Source organism: Panthera tigris, chromosome B1, assembly GCF_018350195.1.
Source record: "Panthera tigris isolate Pti1 chromosome B1, P.tigris_Pti1_mat1.1, whole genome shotgun sequence".
Classification (NCBI taxonomy): domain Eukaryota; kingdom Metazoa; phylum Chordata; class Mammalia; order Carnivora; family Felidae; genus Panthera; species Panthera tigris.
The window spans coordinates 170,570,356-170,593,449 of NC_056663.1; the positions used below are offsets into that span (position 1 = coordinate 170,570,356).

A 23,094-nucleotide genomic window follows, 5' to 3' on the forward strand; every position below is an offset into this window, starting at 1 on the left:
TTGTATGAGCTCATGAGCACACAACTGGCTTCTGTAACAACAGGGGACAGGGGTAGGTCTAACTTAGGTTACCATGCAAACTTGCAAAGAAGCACGTCAGTAAGAGTTGCTCACACCTTTAGCCAGTCAAAGCAGAGGGAGGAGAAGAACTAGCACTCTACTTTCCAGGAAAAACTGTTAGAATTGATAGGATACTGATAATGATCTATGTAAACTATATTCTCTGATTACCTGTGCCCTGTGAGTGAGAGGAACTAATGGACAATGTGGCTCATTCTCTTGCCTTCTCTCTCTCTCTGTGTGTGTGTGTGTGTGTGTGTGTGTGTGAGAGAGAGAGAGAGAGAGAGAGAGAGAGAAGAAACTGGACTAATAGAGCACTAACACATGGATGTTGTCTTGCTTGAAAAGAATATGGAAGATCCCCCTGGCCACTCAGAATGGAGAAAGGTCAGCAGATAGGTACTACAACTCAATAGGTCATGTCCCTTGGATGAGTTCTCTGAGTTGGTTGCCACTCACCAATGTTTCTTCCTGAAGGGAAACTCATGCACACTAGAAGGCTGAGTTTTCAGGAGAGCTCCCCCGAACTGCCCCTCATTCACCCTGTTCTGAGTCAAAGAGGAACCTTTCCCAACCCACAGAACTTGGGTTCCAGAATAAAAAGAGAGAAGCTCCTTCGAAATAGGTGGAGCTACTGAACATGAACTGTGATAGAGCAATGTGGTTCCTTCTCAAAGTGTGGTCCATGAACCAGCAGCACTGACATCTAAAGCTTACAGAAATGCAGAACATCAAATTCTATCTCAGACCTACTGAATCAAAATCTGTATTTTCACAAGCTCTTCAGGTGATTTATGTGCACTTTACAATCTGGGAAACATAAACCGTACCTACTGGTTTTCTCAAGGTTCCTAGCTCTGAAATCAGGAAAAGGCCAACTGATGATCTTATGATCTAGTTTATCTTCCACTGCAATGTCCGAAATCCACAGGTCAGCTACTAGCTGGCCCATTCTGATTTAATCTTAGTAGTATCACTGTTACTGATACATGATCTTGGAGAAGGGAGCACAACTATTATGGGTTGAATTGTATCCCTCAGAAATGAATATGCTGAAATCCTAGCCCCCAGCACCTCAGAATGTAAATTTGGAATAGGGCCATTGCAAATGTAATTAATTAAGACAAGGTCATACTGGAGTAGGGCAACCCCTAATCCAACACAACTTTTGTTTTTATAAAAGGGAAAAAATGGACATAGACAACACATTGAAGAACGGCATGTGAAGAGGAGGGCAGAGGTCAAGGTGATACTTCTACAAGTCCAGGGAAAACAAAGATTGCCAGCAACCACCAGAAGCTAGAGGAGAGGCATGGAACATATTCTCCCTCATAGCCTCAGAAGGAACCAACCTTGTACTTCTAGCCTCCAGAACTGTGAGCTAATATATTTCTGCTGTTTAAGCCACCCAGTTTGTGGTACTTTGTTACGGCACCCTAGGAAACCAATACAACCTATAAAATCGTCTCTCATCCAAAAGGGGAACGTAGCTCTAAGCTTTTATGACCCATTATTATATTACCTAAGATTCTATGACCATGATTTCAGGGTCTAGATACATGAATTGGTACTTCATGCATGTTTTAAATATCTTTTTTCATTATGTTTCAATTCTGTTAAATCAGCAAGTTCATTCCCAAGTAATGACTGACTTGTACTTACTTGTTATATAGGACAATATCTGGCCTCCATACCAGGTCACTGGGGATCCTGATGGAATCCAGTCCATCATACTGGTCTCGATCCCACGTGAGATATGCATCATGCCAGATTTGGCGGATCCATAAATAGGCAGTCAGAATCTGGTTTCTTTCATCCTGCACAAGTAACCATGATAGAACTCTGCTCAGTAGACACCTCAACCAAATGCCTTCCATCTCTAGAACACTTGTTCCTCGCAACAGAAATTCCAAGGGCACAAATCTACTTTCATTAAATAAATGAGAGCTTTTCTAGTCTAACCCTTTGACTGACTGCCAAGGCCATATTTTTTTCTACTTAATTTACTGTTCTGAATGTAAAGTGGACAAACGTTGAAGCCATCAGATCTTTGCATGGATCAACAGCCCAAATTTCTCTGAAAATTGATCAACTGATGATTCACTTGAATGAGAAAGTCGGAAAATATCTATAATATACAGAAGAAAGTCTTTCAAGTTTCATAACTTTGTGTAATTAAACGCATATAAGCACTGAATAAGATACGCCATCTTAAAACACTACCTTTCTTAAAAAAAAAAAAACAGGAATAAAATTCATGTAACATAAAACTCACCATTTAGCCCTCTTAAAATGTATGATTCAGTGGATTACAATGTTGTACAACCATTACTGCTATCTAATTCCAGAAAATTGTTGTCAGCCCAAAAAAGAAACCCTATGACCATCAGGCCATCACTCACAAGTCTCCGGTTCTTCAACAGCCCCTAGCAACCACTACTCTGCTTTTTGTCTCTATGGTTCTGCCTATTTTGGACACCTCATAGAAAGGGAATCCTACAATATGTGACACCATCTCTGTCTAGATGATCAAGACTTACTCTTAATGGCCAGGATCAGGTAACATTTAGTGAAATTACTTTTGTAGAGATCACCTCTCCTTGGTATTCCCTCCCTCCGCCAGCTTGCACATGTTGCTGTCTGTTCTCACTCCCTCTCAAATTCTGGGTAAGACATCTCTGTGGAAAGCACTGTTAGCTTCATCCTTAGCACCATTTCAAAGAGTCACCACTTTATATTACTTACCATGTCCTTAATCTGAGAAAGTGTAATCTGCAGGGTGACATTCAGGACTTTATCTGTATCTTCTACTGGACGAAGAGCATTGGAATAATCTTCAAAAAGGTCATTAAACAATTTCTGAGCATATTTTCCATCTGCTGTTTCTACAGCTGCTCAAAAAGAGGGACCTGGATCAATATTCAATGTCGTATATATTTCAAAGCAAAGAACAACAAACTGAGGACTAGAACTGGGCAGGACCCAGCATCAGCTAGGGACAAGCTTTGGGTATATTTTTCTGGTGAGTCAATGAGAGGCACAAACACTTCCTGGCAGTTAGAGCATTTGTTCTGTTTGCTGGCCCACTCCCACCAAACAAGTGGCCCCCAAATGAGCTGAGATGGTTACACACCCATCAGCCTCTTACCTCTCAGTCTGGAGACAGCAAAGTAAATCCAGCAAAAGGAGATGCAGGAATGGGGCCAGTTCATCTTTTTCCTGAGCCTTTAGAAATTCCCCAGCCAAGGAGCAGTCTTCCACTTGCCTCCGTGAATTGGAAGGGTCTGGATACAAAGATCTCACTCTGCCACAGGCAGAGTTTCGCCAAGGCGGATGGAGAGCTCAGGCTTGCAGTGCACCTGGGGCCCCAGATCCTGAGATCCATACCCACCCTCCCTCCCCTCTGGTAATCTGAGCCGGGCAGCTCTGGCAGCAGAGATGCAGGAGGCTGGGTGGGCTAGATCCGGCAGTGGTGATCTAGGGGAGCTGTCCCAGCTGGGGATCCCTAGTCACTTTCAGCGGGGATATCCAGACCAAACTTTCAGATGAAGACAGGTAGGAACCCAACACTCCGGAGACTCTGCCAAAGCAGAACAGGCACTTTCTCCACATGCAGCAAGCAGATTCAGCCTGAGTCTAAGGACAAAGGGAAGCCAAGCAGAACCTCCCCTCATGAGGCAGCCTCTGGAGAGGCCCTACGAATGCGCTTCACGTGGCATTTGCAGAGGGAAAGAGATCAGTTTCATGATCTCCAGAACAGATTACCTTCTGCTTCAACCCCTTCAAGATCTGGCACGTGTCTCCTGTGGTAATGTCAGTGAATATGGGGAGAGGGGCTGGGAGAAGAGCATTCACTCCCTTCGGAAGCCACGCTGCAATCAGGATTTGAAGCCCAAGATCTAGGTTTGACTGCAAGCTCGAACCCTTCCTAGCTCTCTAGTACTAAGCTTTCCTGAGCTGGAGACCAGGAACATAATATTCTCTTGCTCCCAGCGCTACTGGGATCTTTATGTGAAATCACCCTAAAAAAAAAATTGTAAAGCACCATGTAAATGTTAGTAATTTTTGCCTCTCATTTTCCAGATCCAGAATGTCTATATTTATCGAGTCACCCAGGGTTTACTAGCTCTAAAAAAGAAACATGGTTCAAAGGCCAATCAAATCAGCACAAAAATGATTCATAACTAATGAGGATATTACTGAGAATGCTGTTTCTTTGAATTTGAATGTTACTTTATTTAATTTCACAGTCATTTCTCACACGTGATCTAATTTTGCTCCCACGAAAGAATGTCAATTTCCAATTGCCATAACTTACTCCTCTGCTTGCCTGGGGAAACTGCCTTGGAAAACCAAATTAAGATCCTTTGGTTGCCTGGAATCAGAGCAAGGAAATTGGATAGCTCTATTTCATCAGGTTACAGCCGGCTGATGAGTCACCCTGTCCCTCTTCAGGAATATATCCTCCGAGTGGAACAGACACTCAAGCCATCAGCTAAGTGTGTTTCCTAATTGCCTGTGCCCTTGTGTGGATTGTGAAGACATTATTTTCCTGCTGCCCCCAGTCTGACTCACCCATCAAATGACAGTTCCTGCTGTAAACCCTCAGGCCTCCTTCAACAAACATCTGCTCTGGAGTCTCAGAGGCTGAAGGTCCTTTTGAAATTGAGTTGAACACCTCGTTTTCACATGAGGAAACTGAGGTCTAGAGATGTTGAGTAGTTTGCCTCTAGCAGCACTTGGCCAGGCCGCCTGCCCCAACCCAGGGTGCTCCCCACGCTAATACACCCCTCCTCCTTTTGTTGTTCACCCACCTGGCAATTGACAGCAGCTGGGTGATGACGTCTCCTGCTTAGAGACTCTCTACCTGTGTTTCTTTGATCCTTCCTGACACTCAGAACAGCCCCTGGTGAGAGGTGCTGAGTGAACACTTGGTGCTGGTACTGCTGCCTGGAAGGTGATCATCCCTGGTGATCTTACTGTTCTTAATTAACTCGGTTCATTCATTTTGGTCACTTACAATTTGTTTAAATACTTAACAGTTGATACTAACCTACCAATGTTAACACAATCCAAGTTAAATCAGTACTTTTGGGGGTGGGGGCAATTCTGCCTCTCAGGGCAAAGATGCTAATGACCAAAAGCAAACTCCACCCCAATTAATTCTAAAAGAACAATGCGTGAACGAAGAATTTCAACAGAGATGTAAAATAGGCTTAAAAATTCATTCTAAAAACAACTATTAGGTGCTTTCCTAGGGACCTGCCTATATTTATCCAATCACTCAGCTCCGAACTGTATAAAAAAGAAACCTGTAATATGGCAGTCCCATGCTTTTCAGGACACTAAATGAAAAAAAGAAATCTGTTGAATTCACTATTTAGGGTTAAGGCTGAGAAGCAGGCAGATATTCTTTGGACTGATTTACAACGAATATAATCTGAATAAACCTTAGCCATCCAGAAATGTGGACCCTCCAAATATACCCCATTTCCTGAGTGCCTCATTAACTTAGGGTCAGCCATATCCAATGGCATATTTATCCAGGTTAACAAAGCACTCAGATATTTAAGTTTGGAAGTTCATGGTTTTCATGCCAACAGATACCTTCTCCCAGCTTGTGGTACTAGTTCTGAACAGCATCTCACCATAGTTTATGCAAAATCATCACCCAATAGAGTATACTCTGGCCAGAAAAAGGGGACCCACAATTCAAAGAATTTTTAGAAAGCACAGGGCACCTGGATGACTCAGTCGGCTAAGCATCTCACTCTTGATTTCAGCTCAGGTCGTGATCTCACAATTTGTGAGATCCAGCCTCGAGTCAGGCTCTGTGCTAACAGCATAGAGCCTGCTTGGTATTCTCTCTCTCCCTCTCTCTCTCAGCCCCTACCCTGCCTGTGCACGCATGTGTGTGCCCGAGCATGTTTTATCTCTCTCTCCCAAAATAAATAAATAAATCTTAAAAAAAAAAAAAAAAAAAAAAAGAATTTCCAGAGAGCACAATAATCTTTTCAACATCTGCACCTTTTGAGAGGTGGCGGTCCCTTGCCACAAGTTCACAAAGTATTCTAGTCATTTCAGAGTTTCTGGGAGCCAAATCCTCCCTAATGGACCAATTTTGAGGTACTTGTTTGTTGCCAAAATGTAATATAATGATATTAGAGACATTCTAAAATATCATAATACTTTTTAAAAAATTTTAATGTTTTATTTATTTTTGAGAGAGAGACAGAGAGACAGAGCATGAGCAGGGGAGGCACAGAGAGAGACGGAGACACAGAATCTGAAACAGGCTCCAGGCTCTGAGCTGTCAGCACAGAGCCCGACGTGGGACTCAAACCCACGAACCATGAGATCATTACCTGAGCTGAAGTCAGAGGCTTAACCAACTGAGCCACACAGGCACCCCCATAATATTTTCAATATAACTTATTACATAAGCAATACATATCTATTGCAGAAAAATTAGAAAGTACAGAAAAGCACAATGAAGGGAAAAGAAAGGTCACCCAGAAGAATCCAACCATGCAGAGGGAGATAAGGTTCACATGGCAGCCATCTTTTTTAAAATGCCCATGGAACTGTGTTGTCATGTCTTTGAGACCTGGAAGGACACAGGCCATTAGCAGAATTCTGTCTTGCTCGTGAACACATGGAGGTGCAAAGGATGCTTCTAAATACTCTTTTCCTGTTCCCATGGGGTTGCATTGTAGTTCACACACAGTCTACCTTCAAGGGTCTCCCATCCTTTCCTGTCCCTCTCCCCACCCCCAGGGTCCCTACTCAACCCTTTTGGGTTGAAGCTTTGCCCCTTGTGGTCAAGCCTCCCCGGGGGGGAGGCGGTATCCCTGGCTCCATTCCAGAAGAATGATGGCAGTGTTTCCACCCCTTGGAAATAGAACTCCTGCCTGACAGAGAACTCTAGTGAATTGTTTTGCTGAAAGACTCTCTTCCCAGTAGCAGAGGAGGGGTGGGGGAGGACAAATACCTTCTTTCTGCTACATTTTCATTGCAAAAGTCAAAAATAATGTAAAGGGTTATTTTTATAAAAACCCCGCAAATTAACATGGCATGAATATTTTCTCCATTTTATTAAATACGAAATCAGAATAGTTTTAACCCATGAAGAGCTTGTACAGATCATTTAGCTGAGCTCCCTCATTTTACAAATGAGATAAGTGGGGCCTAGGGACAGAGTAGATAGGAAAGGAGCCAGATCTCCACTGAGAGCCATGCCGGAGGCCCTCGGCCCCTCCTAGCAAGCGGCCCGAGCTCTCAACTGTCCTGGGTGCTCAGAGCTGTGACACTTGCTAAGCAGTGCTTCTCAACTCATTTGAAATCTCAGGAAATGCCCCGTGGGCCTCCACACCCTATTTCACTGGTAGCAAGGAGCACCTGTTTCACTGCTACTTTCTACATTTGCTGGGTTCATCCTGGACATGAGTCTCAAAATTAAGAACTCAAAGTCCCTTTAAAGGGGGTGGTCTCCAAATTCTTTCACCACACACCGGAGTTTGGGATAAGGGCTGCCAGCTTGGATGCCAAGCCTTCCCCAGAGGGCTACCCACTAAGGCAGTGCTGTCCAAACATTTGGGGATCTGTTTCTGTCTTTGTTTTCAGAATTAGGAGACACAGGATAGTGTAGAGTTTAAGGGTATAGACTCTGGAGTCGAACTGCTTGGATTCAAGTCCTGACTGCCACATACTAGCTGTGTAACTTGGGGCAGATTACTTAACTTCTCCGTGCCTTAGTTTCCCCTCATCTATAAAATGGGGACGACTAAAATAGAGCCTGCCTCTTAGGGTTGCTTTGAGGATCAAATAAGTTAATATATGTGAATTCCTAAGAACAGTGCTTGACCATAAAAAGGGTTAAGTGATAATTAAAGGGGGGAAATGCACTCCAGCATTTCCATGTATCCTGTAGCCATAATTCCTCTCTCTCTCCCTCTCTCTCTCATCTATCTTTCTTTCCATCCATTTCTTTGTACACCCCCACCCCAACTTCTTGACAGACTTAATTAGAAGATTATCCTTTTATCTGACAAGCAGCCCTACAAGTGAGAGAATAACAGCCCTGCCATTTTCTTGTTGTCTTCTTTTATTGCAATGTTAATATTACTGTCAATCCACAGTGGATTTATATGTTTGCTTTCTTACTTTTGTTTTTTTTGTTTTTTTTTTGGTAGTAGTCTTTTTAATCCTCTTATCCACTTTGTGAAAGTTAGCCGATCTAAATCTATCACAGAGGTTGGCAAATGCTTCCTGAAGAGGGCCAGATAGTAAATATTTTCAGCTTTGCAGGCCATACGGTCTCTGCAGCAACCACTCTTCTTTGCAGTTGTGCTGCGAAAGCAGCTATACGCAAGGTGTAAATGAATGAGCACGGCTGTGTTCCAATAAAACGTTATTTACAAAAATTGACAGCTGGCCATAGTTTCCTGACCTTTGACATACATCCACTTACCCAGGCTCAAGAAAACCGCCATGGGGGTCAGCATCCCGGATGAAGAAGGAGTGCAGCCTGAAAGGAAAAGGGAGTCACAGTGTGCAAGCCTGTTGAGGGCAGATGTGTCGTGAGGCCGGGGCTGACACTGCGGCTCATCCAGTGAAATTCAAACTATTTTCCAGTGCAGGCTTCCAAGGGGCCCTTCAAATTCCTAGAGAGAGGGAGCTCTTGCATAAAAGGAGACTTTGAATGAAAGAGCCAGAAACATTTGGCAACTAGAGAGCACACGGCAACCTTGTTCGATGTCTGGAGGCTGGGGAGGCTTCATCACTTCCACATGGGCAGGGAATCAGAATCCCCAACTATGGGTGACATACCATGATGATAGAACCTGCGGCCGTGGCCAGGCTGGGGCTGAGAGCAGGGGAATGTTTCTGAAGTAACTGTGAGTCCCTTTCAGGTCCCCATGAATGAGATAGAGCTTGGGGGCAGGGCTGTAGAAATTTCACTGAGTCCCAGAGCACCGTTCTATTCCTACCCCTCAATTGTACCTAAATCCATTTGGCTTAGGGAAATGCCGGTGAAATCACAACAAAAGGGATTCAGGAAAGGAGGGAAAGAGGACCTCCCGAAAAACAGAACAGTGGGCTATGCATCTCAGCGTGGTGCTAGCATGGCGGGGTTGTTCCTCCCTGTGTAACTGCACATGTCTGTGTCTTCCTCCTTCCCCACGGCCTTCTGGCACTGCTAGAGGTGTGTAGTAGACTGGAAACTCTTCATAGCAAAAGCAAGCAGGACAACTTCTCTTGGTGCTTCTGAGCATTATGAAGAAAATATCCAACTCCCAAACTTTCGTAACCACAACAGAAAAGAGACTCCACCCCAGGGCATCATCACTGACTCCTATCTCCCACACATTAGTATGCTAGGGCTGCCATAACAAAATACCACAGATTGGGTGGTTGAAACAACAGAAATTTATTTTCTCACAGTTCTAGAGGCTGGAAGTCCAAGATCAGGGTGCCGACAGAGTTGGCTTCTTCTGAGGCCTCTCTCTTTGGCTTGTAGAGGACCACCTTCTCCCTGTGTCCTCACATGGCCTTTCCTCTGAGTGTATCTGTGTCCTAGTCTCTTCTTCTTAGAAAGACACCAGACACATCTCTGGAGGCAAGGGAAACAAAAGCAAAAATGAACTATTGATACCTCATCAACATAAAAAGCTTCTGCACAGCAAAGGAAACACTCAACAAAACTAAAAGGCAACCTATGGAATAGGAGAAGATATTTGCAAGTGAAATATCAGATAAAGGGCTAGTATCCAAAAATTATGAAGAACTTATCAAACTCCAATACCCTAAAAATAAATAATCCAGTTTCAGAAATGGGCAGAAGCCATGAACAGACACTTCTCCAAAGAAGACGTACAAATGGCTAACAGACACATGAAAAAATGCTCAGCATCACTCATCGTCAGAGAAATACAAATCAAACCCATAATGAGATACCACCTCACACCTGTCAGAATGGCTAAAATCAGGAGACAACAGATGTTGGTGAGGATGCAGAGAAAGGGGAACCCTCTTGAACTGTTGTGGGGAATGCAAACTGGAGCAATCACTCTGGAAAACAATACGGAGTTTCCTCAGAAAGTTAAAGATAGAACTACCCTATGACCCAACACTTGCACTACTAGGTATTTATCCAAAGGATACAAAAATGCTGATTCAAAGGGACACACGCATCCCAATGTTTATAGCAGCATTATCAACAAGAGCCAGATTATAGAAAGAGCCCAAAATATCCATCAGCTGATGAATGGATAAAGAAGATGTGGTGTATATATACCCACAGTAAAAGCCAAAACCCTTGCTAGTGACTGCAAGACCTCTGATTTTCCGTCTCTAACACTGTTCCCCTTGCTTCCTCCACCACAGCCACACTGGTCTCCTTTGCTTTTCCATAAACACACCACCCCTGCTCGGGGTCGTTCCCTCTGCCTGGGGCATCCTTGGACCTATCCTCCCAACTCCCCCTCCTTCTTCCTTCTTGGTTCAGCTCAAACGCCACCTTATCAGAAAGCCCTTCCCTGAGGACCCTCCCCAAAGTAGCACTCCAACCCTCTCTCTATATCTTTCCTGCTTTACTTTTCTTATGGCACTTATGACCAGCTGAGGTACATGCATGCATGTGTGTGCTTGCTTGTTTATTGTCTGTCTCCTTACTAGAAACTAAGTTCCATGAGAGTGGGGATATGGCCTTGTTCTGTGCTGCACTCTCAGGTTCAGAGGAGATATTGACTGACTGAATAAATGAGTAATATCTAAAATGAGAAAAGAAATCCAGGGAATTAAAAAGTTGGGAGACGGCCAGCTCTCAGACAAAGGATGGTGGATCCTATGATTCATAAGCTTACCAGGATCTTTTTAGCACTTATGGCTAGGGTGTTATTTACAGCCTTACATTACTATTCTGGTATTATGTAATATTTTAACCTAGGTCAAGGCAAAAGTCCTTGAGAACATAGATCATAACTTCTACTTCTCTAAATATATCCTGTGCCTTATACATTGTCCCAGCTCAGGAAAACATATGCCAAGATCAGTTAGCAGAATCTGCCATGGATGCAAGAGGAGGGAGTGAAGGCATCTCTCCCCTGTCTCTGCTGACTTAATCTAACAACAACAAAAACCCATAAAGATGTAGGAGGAGTTCTGTGGCCCAGGTTCAAGTCCTGGCCCCACCCCTTAGTAGTTACCTGAATGAGCTTGAGCAACTCACATAATTTCCTTGAGTCTCAATTTTCTCATTTGTTAAAAATGATAATTATAATATTTACCTAAAAGGGTATTTTGAGGATTAAAGAGAAAACAGATAAAGCTCCAAGCACATATTTGGCATAGAGCAGGCTCTCAATAAAAATTAATGCCACTCAAAAAAAAAAAAAATTAATGCCACTCCCCTGCTGAACCACAGGGGCTCTGGTAGTCAGCAAAACCTCCACTGGTAAAAAGAGACCCATTATGTTGCCAACAGAAGAGCCAAGTTCATGAAGAGACATGAGCAGGTGATAAGGGATATGCAATTTTCTGGGTCAGGAGAACAGCTGATACACGAGACAGGGTATCCGATGTGTCCAGGTGAATGATCCGGAGACCGTGGCAGGCTCTGGTGTCGGTGCATTGTCAGAAGGTGCACTGTTCTCCCTGAAACCCCCTAAGGGAATATATTTGAAAGCCATAAAACTTTACACAGTTGTTTAAGATGAGCGCCCCTGGGCTTCCTCTTATTTCTGGGATTTCTTCACCATGTGGTGAGGAGACCCTATCTATAAGACCCTTTGGGACTCCTTGTTAAGCCACTTGCTTCTTGGGACTTTCTGAAATTTCCCTTTGTTCTTGAGTTTCTGATCCCTTCCTGCCTCAGTGTGTTCTCACCCCACTGGCTTTACTTCCCCTTTCTTAGCAGCTCGCGTGGTTACAATTACACCATATTTTCCTGCGATTTCCAGTGACCATCTCTCTGATGACAGTGCAACGGTTAGGTGAGAGATGAGCAGGAAGGAGGCAGGAGGGGTCACTTCTGTTAACTATAGCGAGCTGCTTCTGCTGTTGCGGGGCCTCATGAAGGGGAAGCGGAAGTGCGGAGACTGCACCATGCAGTAAACTCACACCCTCCCAGGCTATTTTGAGAGCTCTGGCTACCAACATCTCACACAAGTGCGCACCCCCTGAGAAGCAGCAGGTCACCCTGGGCCCAGATCCTTGCTTACCCCACCCCACCCCCACCCTGGTCCTGGTCCAGGGGAGCTAAAGGGACATATTAAAACAGAAAAGATCTAGGGGCGCCTGGGTGGCTCAGTCGTTAAGCGACCAACTTCGGCTCAGGTCATGATGTCACGGTTCGTGGGTTCGAGCCCCGCGTGGGGCTCTGTGCTGACAGCTCAGAGCCTGGAGCCTGCTGCGAACTCTGTGTCTCCCTCTCTCTCTGCCCCTCCCCCGCTTGCGGTCTGTCTCTCAAAAATAAAAATAAACATAAAAAAAATTTTTTTAACAGAAAAGGCCTGAGAAGGGGCTTTCTCACCAGAGCACTACCTCCATTCTCACTTGCCCTTGGTGCTACCTAGCAAAACGCAAAACGCAGCTCAGTGGGAATGAATGTTCCCTGTTTCTAACAAGCATGTTTGGGAGGAAGGTAGAGGAAAGAGGGTCCTGATAAGTCAAGCAGGAGAACCGGAAGACAGAATTCCCAATTTTTTACCCGGGCCACTTTTTAATTTTCTATTCTCCATTTCTTCTTCTCACCAAGCACTGCCATTGACTGAGGCTCCTTACTCTTGATCTGGATTGGAGGAGACCTGGAGAGCCACTGGAAGGACAAGGGAAACCATGGGTTGGGGGAGGGGTGGACCTGCATCCATTGACATAAATGAGCCAGGTCAGGGATAAGTCCACAGACACCTTCACTCTTCTCAGGGTCTTTCTGGCCATATTGAAGCCCGAAATAAAAGAGAAAATCAGCAATACTGATCCTACGTTTACAATTTTGACATTTTGTTAAAAAAGACTTTTTGCATTAATTTTGACTTTTCAAAATATTTCATTAAGGGCCTCCTGGGTGGCTCAGTTGGTTACATGTCAGACTTTGGCTCATGTCATGATCTCACAGTTGATGAGTTTGAGCCCCACCTCTGGCACTGTGGTGACAGTGTGGAGCCTGCTTGGGATTCTCTCTCTCACTCTCTCTCTGCCCTTCTCGTGCTCTCTCTCTCTTAAAAATAAATAAACTTTAAAAAATAAATAAATAAAATATCGCATTAAAAAGCTACATATGTTAATTACTGAATGGTGCCTCCTTAAATTCACTCTTGCCTCACCCTAGTCCTGGCCTTGGTTAGATTTAGCCCAGCTGATGGTGCTGGTCAATTCATTTGGTTGATTGTTTCTTTAAGGAAAGCGAGGCTGGAGCCTATAAAAATCATCTATATGATTCAAAGTCTAATTTTTAAATATATGTGATGGCAATCCTACTAAAATATTTGGAAAAAAAACAATGGAATTCTCAACCACAAAAATTACCCAAATTTTAGATACAATTCGAATCCTTTATTATCTAACAAAGCCAGGGTACTTCACCTTACCAGCCACCAGGTGTCTCTGTAAACTCCCCGCAGGCCCTCGCACAAGACGCTCAGGATAACGTCATAAATAAAATCTGTGGTTTTTAACCAGTTCTGAAGAGATAGCACAAAACGGTCTGAGATGCAACAGCTTCAAATACTAAATCTACAGAGACCCATCCACCTGTCCAGGATTGCGGGCTAATAGCTAAATGCTTGTGATAATGCAACCTATTAACATATTCAAGGTAGGAAATAGATTATTAGAGTCAGTTTGTCCTAATCAGTATACTTTCTAGGATGTCCCTGCATTATTTTTCCCTCATCCCATAGCTGGATCAATTTCTAACAGCACAATTCTGTGAGACCAAAACAATATTTCAGGAGGGTCTCAGAGAAATCAACTCTTCACCAGGCTTCCAGGACTAGACCTCTCACTCCTGTAGGGCAGGGAATTTTGAAAACAGCATCCAAACCATTTGCTTCTGTTAAAAAAAAAAAAAAAGCAAATGCATGGAGTGCTATGGTCAAAGGTCAGTAAACGGAGTGGTAGAAAAGTTGTAGCATTCTTTAAAAATACGTTTATCTACGCACATTATCACCCTCTCCCTCGTGCCACCTCATCCTGCCCTCGGAAGGAAATGTAAATACTCCAAAAGCCAATGGACTATTTCCTCTGACCTTATTTTTTTTCTGAGGTCATTCTGAAAATTAACCCTTCTCCATTCAACACCCTGGAAGGGACTGTAGATTCTTCCCCGAAGGCCCCGGGAAAATGGCTGTTGTGGGAAATCTCTGTGACGATGCTCCTTTTGAGGTTTTCCAGTTTGCCCAAGACAGCATCTGTTCTTCATTTTTATTTTATTTTTTCATCACTGTTTTAAAGAGAGAGAGAGAGCACGAGTAGTAGAGAGAGGCATAGGGAGACAGAATCTTAAGCAGGCTCCACACTCAGCGTGGAGCCCCGTGTGGAGCCCGGGCCGCAACCCTGAGATCATGACCTGAGCCCAAATCAAGAGTCAGATGCTCAACCGTCTGAGCCACCCAGGCGCCCCTCATTTTTACATTACTCAAATTTTAAATTTAAGTTAAATTCTTCATTTTTAAATTACTACTAATAACCACAGCAGGAACAACGGCTAATATTTAGGGAGTGCTCACTACATGCTTATCAGTGTGATAAGAGAACCTGACAAATATTATGTCCTCGAAAGGTCACTGCTCTGGGCTTCCATGACAGTGAAGCCCGCCTGGTTCCCCCCTAGCTTTCCGGGCGACTCCTCCTCATCTACCCCCTTCTTCAGTGCTGGACTTCTCAGATTCAGTCCCAGGCCCTCTACTCTTGATCAGTGTAGCAGAAAATCTTAGCAGTTAAAAATACAGTCTCAAACTATAAGAAAAGAAGGAGAGACACTGGGTTCCAAGATGACAAATTAATTGAATGTGCTGCAAAGGGAGTGCCAACTTCAGGCTTGACCCCTCACCCTCAGGGAGATGAATTCCTTATACTGGTGCTTCTTGCCTTTAAAGTGCGGTCAAATCACAGGGTAGATGGATGTCTTGTGAAAATGCAGGTTCTAAGTCAGCTTATCTGAAGTGAACCTGAGATTCTTCAGCCCACACGATGCTGAGGCTGTTGGTACCTGGACCACACTGTGAGTAGCAAGGCTCTAGGTGACTCTATAATTATAATGAGGTACTGATAAAGTTTACCTAAGTTGCTAGTTATACTGACAGATCAAATCAATATATAATAATGGCTGAATTGTGGGATGGGCAATAGAGATTGTGAAAACTTCAAGGAATATATGTTTCTGGTTTCTAAACTCAAAATCCCTTTGAACTTAAAATTTCTGTGACATCAGAAATGAGACTTGATTATTTTTTCAAAGGTTCAACCTAAAGACTAATTGTGCAGGTTTGAATTGCTAGGTCTGGTATCCCCACTAAGAGTCAATCATTTGATCACAGAATCCACAACTTTGACTAGTCTGAAATTTTGGGGGGTGGGGTGGGGGAGGATGGGGTAATCTATATGGGTATTGCAACCATAAGTTGGTATAAAATTGTAATCTGAGGAAAGTATAAAATAAAAATAAGAATTAAGATATGGGTAACAATGGAGATGATGAACAAGCAACCTTAAATCCACGATATTAGCAATTTAAAAATAAATTTTACATAATAATTTCTGTAATCATTGCAAAACTGGTGTGTGTTTTATCAGGTTTTTAAGACATTTGATGCATTTAAGGAAATCCAATGTGTTCATGTTGTGACTTTAGTGGAATGGGTAGAAGAACTTAATTAGGCTTGCAATCAACACTTAAGTGTTTGGAGAAAATTATTTCCTTAAAATCATAAGTTTTGCTTTATTAGTTATACGTGCATGATAGAGAAATGCTGACTTTGAAGATGTAAAAAAAAATGCTAGTTGCTTAATAAGTTTATGAGATGGTCTCACTGACCTTCTTGTAGTCCATCACATGCTCAAGTCCCCTGCCAAAGCAAGCCTTCCGCTCTTCCTTTTTCCTAGAATGCACCTCCCCCAATTCTCATACGCCTATTTGTATTATGCTTAGCGCACTCAGTGACTCTCTTACCCTGGATTGTGAACTCTGTACCCCTGTAACCCTTATAGCCCCACTAAGTTATTAGTGTTATCTCATGTATAGACAAGGAAGCAGACATGGAGAGTTTTCAACAACATGTCCAAGTGGCAGATGTGGGATGGAAGCAATGTCTCTCTTACTCATGAGCCCATGACCACTATTATTGTGCTGAATTCCATAAACCGTTATCTCTAATGCTGAACAATACTGCTGCTCAGGTAGTCTGCTGTCATCTTCAAACACAAAGTCACATAATTTTAGGAACTCCCAGAGCTTTCCCCAAAAAGAAGATATGGGACAAATCTTTAAATACCACTTCCTTGAAAGACTAATTATGGGAGAGCATAATACAAATATGCACCTATAATTTAGGACTTACTATAAATTCTGCTTCTTGCCCTTTACAAAATCTGTGCACCGATTTTGGGCACAAAAGCCCAGCACAGTGGAATTTCCTAACTCTTTTACATGGAGAGGCAGAAACGCACAGCAGTTAATTGCCTCTTAACAGATTCTGGGCCCAAGACTGTCTAGGTTCAAATCTGGCAACTGCCATTTTTCAGTTGGGTGGTCTTGAGTAAGTCACCTAAACCCTCTGTGTTCAGTTTTTTATTTGCAAAGAAACATAATAAAGGACCCACCATGTGTTTGTTCTGAGGATTGAATGAAGTAATAGCACACATAAAGAGCCTAAAACATGACTATGTCTCTAAAGGTAGGTAGAAAACATTTACTGCACATCGATGAGCTTTACAGACACCTAACTAGGTAGTTGAGAAACCGGTACTTGGACCGAGGGCATTAGACTCTCATCTCTTTTCCACCAGATCAAATTACTACCTTATCCGTTTGGGCTGGAACTTGCTAACATTTTCACGCTGCAGGCATGATATGCCTTCCATATGCCCCCCTTCCTCATTTCCACTGCTGCATTTCTTTTCACTGTGTAATTGGAAACCCCGACTGCAGAAGAAGGTTTATTTATAGCAGGAAAAAATTAGTGTTATTTAGCTTGAGCTTTTCTGCAACCATCAGTCCATTACTGTGAGAGCATCCACATTTACATTGCAACATCATTCTGTTTTCCCAGTGCCCTGTAATCATTAATTAGCTATTCAAAACAATGTTTATTGAATGTCTACAGAGAGAGAAGCCTGATCCAGCCTTCCTCCATCAAAAACCAGCATCTTCCCTGAGCTCAGATGCCCGCATACCAACCAGTTACTAGATAGCTCTGCTCAGGTGTCCCACATGCACTTTAGACATGGCCAAAATTTAACTCATCTGTCCCCCTGACCTCCTCCCCCTACCCTCTCACGCATTCCTGATTTTGGTGCATGGATCCACCATTCCCATTTCTCTATGCCCAAACTGCGAGTTGGCCTAGACTCCCTTCACAAACCACCACATCCCATCTGTCACCAGGCTTCATCGGTCCCATCTCCTGAGGACGTACCACCCTTCTCATCTTCTGTGACACATGACAAGTTAGTGTGGCCTGGACTATTGCAAATCACCTCAGGACTGGTCCCTGTACTTCAGCCTCTTCTTCTTCTAGTCCCTCCTTCACATCGTCATTACGTAGACCTTTTGACATCTGACCATGACACACTCCCTGCTCCCCATTCGAAATCCTTCCATGTTCCCCTGTCATCATCCATAGGGCAGAGCTCCACCCTAAGACACAGCATATGAGGCCCTTCATATTCTCAGCTCCGCCTCTTCCCCCCACCCCCCATAGCTTTAGTGCCAGGAAGGATTTGCAGCACTCCTTCCTGCCACCATGCTTCGTATATGTCATTCCTTCAGTCTAGCGTGCTCATCCTGCCTTGCCCAACCACTGAACAATTGCTTCTCTTTGAAGACTCATTCTGAGAGTTGCCTAATCAATTAAGCTTATTTCTAGCCTCTCCGGGCAGAATTCTGTGCTTCCTCCTCTATGTTCTTGAGGTTTCTCAGACATGCTTCTATTATAATGCCTGTCCTACTGTTTAATTGCTTACAAGGTTGTTCCCCCAACCAGACTGAATACCTCCCAAAGGCTCTATTTGTCTTGTTATCCCCAGTGCCTGGGATACACAAAAGGCCCAATAAATGCTCATGAAATACACTATTGTTGTGGCAAGAACAAGAGTCTGTCAAGAGGTCTTCTGATGGCCAGCTCACCTCTTCCCACGCCAGGCTTCCCCAGGCAGCCTTGGTCAGCCTCCCCTGAGGAATGACACTGCCTGGTGTCCTCTGGGAAAGCATGGTGGCAGCTGAGTGCTTTGGGTCCTAACCTTACTCTGCCTGTACCTGGGCCAGCCTGGCTCCCTGCAGGGCAGCCTTAAGAGGAAGAAGAAACCCGGATATAAATGTACCTGGTAGAGAAGCCAGCTACTTGTTCCCAGCTCCATCAATGTTCCAGCTTGTCAGAGCAGACTCTGCTTTGGAAGGGGTGCACTGTGTTTGGCCTGGGAGCCAACAGATTCCAGTCAGAATGGAAGGAGCTAAGTGAGTTTAGATTCCATTTTTGACCCCAGTGCAGTGCAGTAACAGTCAAGCTACATATATGCTCAAGATTCTAAGCTCCTAGAGAAAGATCTGTATTTAACTCACCTTAGGTGGCAAGCCCCTTGGCAGGGGGGAAACATCGCTTAATTATTTTTGATGAAAAGGAATATTTTTAGATAAAAATTAAAATTGTTTGCTATTTTCCTAATACAAAAGGCCCCCAGGGAGCAGGTTCTGACCAGAACCCTGCTACTTAATCTAGTCTCATTGCAAATATTTACTAGATGCTGGGCAGAGAGTTTATGGAAGAATTAATACATTGCCCCTTTCCTCAAGGTGCTAATGGAGAAAAAAGACAAACTTCTAAGAAAAGTTGAATCATAAATAAATAAACAAGAGTTGAACAAGAAATACAAGAAGAATATGCCTCAAAGGGGTGACTCACTCTCTACCAAAGGAGAAGTTCAGAGAAGGGAGAAGCCATTGGCCCCCAGGGTGATGGCTCAAAAGACACAGAGACAGCATAGCTCTCACCTGACAGGTTGGACCAGCAAGCCAGAGGGCATGGGGTGAGATTGGGGGACATCCTGGTAGAAAGAAAAGAGTAGATTCTTTGAACTTGGGGTTTGAGTTTGTTTTGCCATTTATTTGCTAGAGATCTCAGACATTTGTTAACCTCTCTGCACCTCACTTTTCTCATGGCCTCCATATAGCATTCAAGACTGCAAACATTTAGCACAAACACATGTGCTAAGCCCTGCAAACAAACATGAAAAGAGAAGTGTTTTGTCCTCAAGAGCTACCATGTGAGAAGGGAGTCAGTAAATATTAGTCCCCCTCTTCCTTTACCCTCCAGGTGTCTGTCACCCTAAAGGAGGGGTGAGCAGACCCAGTGGACTATTACTAAGTGGAATGCAGGATGTGGGTTCAGAAGTGTGGAGACAGAAAAAAAAGAAAAAGTGCGGAGACAGAATAAGCTCATTACCATCCACTTTGGAAGATTCCTGCCCTCCTGTCCCACCTTCTATTAGGAAATGGGTCTTTCCTCCCTGAGGCAGAGATCCTGATTTGCAACCACCCCTCTTGTGCTTTGACAAAGTCTGGGAGTTGCCAAAGTCAAAGGCAGTAACCCTTAGACAAATGCTATCATTGTCCAAATGCTTATTTACCTGCTCACTTAATTTATTTAATTGCAAAAGACAACCACTAGGGGGCCTAGGAGCAAGAAGCTAAGCTCAGACCCCATTTATCAAGCAGAATGCGTGTCATTCTTGACGAAAAATGTAGTCAGGGTCTACAAAACATACACTGTGAGCTGAAAACAATACCTTCTGCCCCTTCTGCTAACTCTTAGTAAAGAACATGGCTCCCTTGAGGCTAAAAAGCATTCTTAACTCATCCCATCCTCCACAAGCCATCAGACTAGGCCAAGGGTTTCTTAGCTCCGATTCCATTTTTCAGTGTTTCCTCCTGATTAAAGCCCTTTGGCTCAGCAGGATTGTCTATAATGATAGTAAATGGTTCACATGATGATGAGGCAATCTTTTCACATCTTGAGCTGCAATCCGTCTTGTAAAACCTTGCCACTCACTGTCTGAATTCACAGCCCTGAATTCTCAGGAAAGCCATCAACCTGGGGTTATTGGTCTGGGTTCGTATGCCTCGGGCCCCGCCCCGCCCCCCACCCCCTACCCATTTCTCAGACCACAGGCAGAGACTTGAATAGCTATTGTACCTACCTATGGCAATCGTCATTAAAATCAATCACTCGTTTGCCAAAACACATACCCACTCACACACACACACACAACCCCCTGACACAAAAACCGCACAAAACTCGGGTCCCTATGTGTCCCTGGGGTCACGATAACTCAAGTCTCCGTGACCGAAACGGAGTGGCAAAAGTTGTTTTTCCTTAGCAGGAGTCTGCTTTCACAAAGATTCATCTCCTACATTTTCTCTGAGACCCTCACACACACTACAGCAACAAAGGAAAGGAGCATGATTTCCCAAGCAGGTTGCCTAGAAACCACTCCTGTGTTTCTGAAACTAATTTAAACATGAAAATTCAGCTCCTGACTCATGCCAGGAATGCATGTAATGGTTTTCTCAGTATTTTACTTTCTTTTTCTTTCACATTACAAAATAATGCACGCTCGTTGCACAAAAATGGAAAGGAAGATGAAAATACACAGGTCCAGAAAGAGAAAAATCCCCCATAATCTCACCATCAGAGGCAACCACTGTTATCATTTGGGGATATTTTCTTCCAGGCTTTTTTTTCTATGTATTTTTAATATTGTTGATATTAACACTGAATTTACATAGATCTTGCTTTTCTCACTTAGTATATTGTCAGCATTTCCCATCTGGCTGAAATTCTCAGAATATTGATTTTTTTTAAATACCGCATTATATTACAGTCAATTTTCCATTATTTACGTAACCATTCCCTTAATGCTCGACATTTAGATTATTGCCAATCTTACACCTTTTTTTTTTCAATCTTACACCATTTTGATCAGTGTTGTCATGGTCATCTTAGTACAAAACACTATGTATCTCATAATAATAAAATCATAAAAGGAATTTCAAAAGCCTGAAATTTTTAGAAACTTTTAAAAATTGGACTAATGCATGTTTACAGTATATTTTTAAATTTAAACAATACATTAAAAAGTAAATTGAGCGGTGCCTGGGTGGCTCAGTCGGTTAAACATCCAACTCTTGATTTTGGCTCATGTCATGATCCTAGGATTGTGGGATCAAATCCTGCATCGGGATCCACACTGACAGCATGGAAGCTGCTTGGGATTCTCTCCCTCTCTCTCTCTCTCTCTCTCTCTCTCTCTCTCTCCCTCTGCCCCTCTCCCCAGCTCGTGCTCTCTCTCTTTCTAAAATTAAAAAAAAAAAAAATTTAAATAAGTAAATTGAAATTCAAAGTAAAAGAGGGTTCTTCTAACTAGTACCACTTCCTAGAGGTAACCACTGCCCACTGCTACCAGAAGTCTTCTATGAATATAAAGGCACATATATATGCTTGTTTATTTGATACCACACTGTTCTACCACGCTTTTTTTCATTTATTACATCTTGGGCGTCTTTCTTCATCAATCCAAATTGGTCTCTTCTTTTTAGAAGTTGCACACTATTCTATTAGATGGCATGCTGTCACTCACATGCTGTGGACAGAACTTGTTACTGCACTCGATACATTTTCACTGAGCTGGGTACCGGGCAGTGGGTCTGATATGACACTACTTCAACCACACTGTACCTTTGCTGGAAGAGGGAACAGACGGTAGCAGAGGTAACAGCTTTACCCCTGGAATTCGCACTGTAGGTTATAGAGGGGTCTCCAAATTTTTCCTTTTGTAAAATTTTGTTCTTTGGTTGTTGTTTTCAAACCAAAAGTTTGTACCCTTTTACTAATCCTCCCCCCAGCCCCAAGGAAACTCCATTCTACCTCTGTTTCTACGAGTTTGACGTTCTTAATTTATTTTTTTCTTTTTAGATTCTCTGTGTAAGTGATACCATACAGTATTTGCCTTTCTCTGTCCGGCTTATTTCATTTAGCATAATGCCTTCCACATTCATCCATGTGAATCAACAAATGGCAGGATTTCTTTATTTTTTAAGACTGAATAATATTCAATTATTTTGTAGAATGCATTCAATTAATATATAATATGTATTATCCTTACATTGTGTATGTCTAAATATTATATATATATACACATTATTATGTGTATTATATATATATATATATATATATATATATATATCACTCATCCATCAACAGACACTCAGGTTGTTTCCACAACTTGACTATAGGAACAACATACTGCAATGACCATGGGAATACTGATATCTCTTCAAGATAATGAGTGTATTTCCTCTGGATAAAAACTCAGAAGTGGGATTGCTGGATCATATGGTAATTCTATTTTTAATTTCTTGAGGAGCCTCCATAATGTTTTCCCAGGGGCTGCACCAGTTTGCATTCCCACCAACAGTGTAAGAGGGTTCCACTTTCTCCACATCCTCACCAACATCTATTGTCTCTTGTCTTTTTTATAACTCTCCTAACAGGTACGAAGGGATATCTCTGTGTGGTTTTTATTTGCATTTCTAGTGTTGGCAAGCACCTTCTCATGGACCCATGGGCCATTTGTATGTCTTCCTTGGAAAAAATGTCTATTCAGATTCTTGGCCCATTTTTTAATTGGGTTATTTTGTTTTTGCTGTTTGAGTTACTTTTACATTTTAGATATTAACCCTTATCAGATTTGTGGCTTGCAAGTATTTTCTCCCATTCCATAGTTGACTTTTAATTTTTTTAATGGTTTCCTTTGCTGTGC

The 23,094-nt window shown here is 42.9% G+C and overlaps 1 protein-coding gene across 6 annotated transcripts in view; it reads right to left on the minus strand.

Annotated features, from left to right (window-relative positions):
• CHRNA9 (cholinergic receptor nicotinic alpha 9 subunit) overlaps nucleotides 1-23,094 on the minus strand; it is a 39,925-nt gene that overhangs the window by 10,672 nt on the left and 6,159 nt on the right. For 3 of the 6 annotated variants that reach the window (XR_006217039.1, XM_042984661.1, XM_042984658.1), the window contains exons 1-5: nucleotides 9,503-9,533; nucleotides 8,531-8,587; nucleotides 3,209-4,082; nucleotides 2,806-2,951; nucleotides 1,723-1,877 (exon numbers count right to left, since the gene is read on the minus strand). Coding sequence is in view for 5 of the 6 variants with exons in the window: in XM_042984661.1 (XP_042840595.1) it covers nucleotides 1,723-1,877; nucleotides 2,806-2,951; nucleotides 3,209-3,272 (365 nt within the window). In the remaining variant the exon portion in view is untranslated. Of the gene's footprint in view, nucleotides 1-1,722; nucleotides 1,878-2,805; nucleotides 2,952-3,208; nucleotides 4,083-8,530; nucleotides 8,588-9,502; nucleotides 9,534-23,094 lie in introns of those variants that run through there. The other 3 variants (XM_007098884.2, XM_042984660.1, XM_042984659.1) reach the window with 3 other exon arrangements.